The sequence below is a fragment of the Anarrhichthys ocellatus genome, unplaced genomic scaffold, assembly GCF_004355925.1.
Source record: "Anarrhichthys ocellatus isolate YVR2014 unplaced genomic scaffold, GSC_Weel_1.0 scaffold76, whole genome shotgun sequence".
Classification (NCBI taxonomy): Eukaryota; Metazoa; Chordata; class Actinopteri; order Perciformes; family Anarhichadidae; genus Anarrhichthys; species Anarrhichthys ocellatus.
Window position 1 is genome coordinate 1045303 of NW_022280106.1, and position 2750 is coordinate 1048052.

At 39.9% G+C, this 2750-nt stretch overlaps 1 protein-coding gene across 1 annotated transcript in view; it reads right to left on the minus strand.

Annotated features, from left to right (window-relative positions):
* Positions 1-2110: 2110 nt before the first annotated feature.
* The window catches only part of rab3gap1 (RAB3 GTPase activating protein subunit 1), a 54751-nt gene continuing 54111 nt past the window's right edge, over positions 2111-2750 (minus strand). Inside the window, exon 19 of the mRNA XM_031873899.1 lies at positions 2111-2344. Within this exon, the coding sequence (XP_031729759.1) occupies positions 2111-2344 (234 nt within the window). The remainder of the gene's footprint in view (positions 2345-2750) is intronic.

The window sequence follows — 2750 nt, forward strand, 5'->3', positions numbered from 1 at the left end:
CATTGTTTTACATGAATATTGTGAGCTGAAAGAGGAGGAAAAGTAAATGATATTATCCTCTACAGTTCTTTATATCATGATTTGCAACAAATATTTGAAAATGTTCCAGATTCAAATAAAAATAGAAAAGAGGATGGACCTTTGATTACATTTTATAATGTTTTTGCCTTTTCTGAATTTATTTCCAAAGCATGGAATAGGAAGAGAAATATAACTTAAAAATAGATAGAAGCCTAATACTGTGTGTGGATTATAGATATAGTATATTATTTATGTATGTATGTATGTTTATGTATCAGGCTTGGGCAAAGTTTGGGCTACATACAAATGGTTCTATCATGCATCCTGGGAAGTGGATTCAGTGTTTATTTATTTGACCTGTCGGCCTCTACTGCATGACTTTGACTAAACATTTAAAGAAATCTCCCTTTTGTGGGTCTCCCAACTTTAATAATGTGATGATAATACTTTACATTACAGATACAGAAGCTAGAGGGCTGAAACAAAGTTCAGTGCTGTTTGCTGCTGAGTAGGTAGTGTGCAGTGGGCTGATCTTTTTAGTTGAAAACAGCTGCTGATGCTGGTGAGGCTGTTGAACAGTATAGCTGGAGGCTGTAAAACCAAAACACGTGTCGCATGTATATTTGTGTGCCTGTACGACTTGAACACAACAGGGACCCATTCATAAAGAAGCTCCATGACGCTATAGAGTCCTTTAACTATTGTTGCACAGGTGGTCTGAACAAGCAGTCCAGTGTTAACATGGTTCCTCACCTCCACACTGTCTATGTTTGATGATGCACATGGCCAAGCCACATTTACCGACTGTGACAGGACAGTGTTTATTTTTACATTAGAGCACCAACAATACAGTACATGTACTGTACACACACTAAATACACAGGTGTCTCACATCACTTGTTACATCATTGTTAGACCTACAAAGCATCAACCTTAAAGAGACAAAACCACCATTTTTCATTTCAATGGATGCAAACTTGTGAGTGATCACACTGGCTTCAGCTGCGATAAGTTGCGTTTGATTTTTGTATTTGTACTTCAGAGCAGGCTCTATAAGATGTGTGACTGCTCTTATGTGTCATCAACGAGCACTGCTGTCCAAAACACTGGTTGGATGTATCAGCAACTGCTTCAGCCTTTAAACCAGAGCTGAAAAGACATCAACACATCAAGTAGGACGAGTAAAGCCTCGCTGTGCACCACAACACAAGGACAGAAGAATGGTTTGAAGAGTCATTTATGTTATACTATCATGTGGCATGTGGTCAGCAATAAGGTTACAGTACAACCTATATGAAGGAGACCAGAACAAGAGAAACATGTGGCCAAAACAATACACAAAATGTACAAAGAATAAGCTCTGAAGGTAAAATGGATTTATGTATTTGCATGTTTCATGTATTGTGTGATCAGCTATCACAGAGAGCTGCAGGAGACGGAAGGTTGGCAAGTTGTTTTTATCTGGGGACAAGACAAATATGCACAACTTGTATTGACGTATTATGGATTATAATCCATATACCATCTCGGAGCTTTCCAACACAACAAAAACTTTGTTCTTTTGAAAGTGGAACCTTGAAATCCTACGTGAAAACAGTGGTATAGTGTTGTATAGTGGAAGAGAAGCATCTGAATGAACTGTATGGGTGAGTGTGTAGTGTTTGACCAGTGTGAGTCAGACCCCCCTCACTTCTAACTTTAGGCTGCCCACTCTTCTACAGAGTCATTGTGATGACATGCATTCTAAGTTGCAGTCGGTAGAACAGAGTCTAAGTGTGCTGCTGAGAAACATTACCCTTTTCCACTTCCGTTTTTGTTTTACTAAGTAACCACAATGCAATGCAATAAATAATATAAAGTAATATAAAGGGATCTCCTCATTTCAGATAGCAATATTCATTAATGTGTTGGCTAGAGTTATATAGACAACACGTCATGCATGAATAGAAACATTCACTGGACAAACATTTATACCCACACACAAACCGATCAATTAAGAGAGTGAATCATTTTATGTCTCTGCTCTGACAGCAGTGACTTCCAGGTGAACATGGTTTCAGATGAACTACTGTGTAATGGCCGTCTGGTCTTAGAAGAAGGAAGTGTCTGATGAGAAGGCCCCTGCCAGCCTGAACTCCTCCCTCATCAGCACACAGAAAAGGCGCTGAGGCAGAGCTTTGGAGTACGGTGCCGGCCGAGGGACACATGTACGCAGCAGGATCTCCCGGCCCGCCGGAGAAGGGAAGTCTGGCACTTTATTGCTTCCGCTAGTCGGCTTCCTGTCACGGACCAAGTCTTCGTCCAGTGGTGCCAGGAGGGCCGCCTGAGGGTGGAGGGAAGGGGAAATGTTACTCACTGGCAATGAAAAAGTAGACAGAGAAGATGCTAAAGAGATGTGCATGTAAACACACCTCTTCAAGGTTAAAACTTAGTTCTACTTTGTTTTCACAATTAATGCATTTAAAGGTTTCTAAAAGGGCAAAGTCAAGAATATGTTAGTTTGACTCTCAACACATTCTGACGTCTGCCACCCTCAGCCCCAAGGCCAACAGTTCACAAATACCATACACTAGGGCAGGGGTATTCAATTCAAATTCCAAAAGGCCCAGATTGACAAAAACTCCTCGTGCAAAGGTCCGGAACATTACAATAATATCTAACTTGCGCTATTTAGTGATATATACATATATATATATATATATACATATATATATATATATATATATATA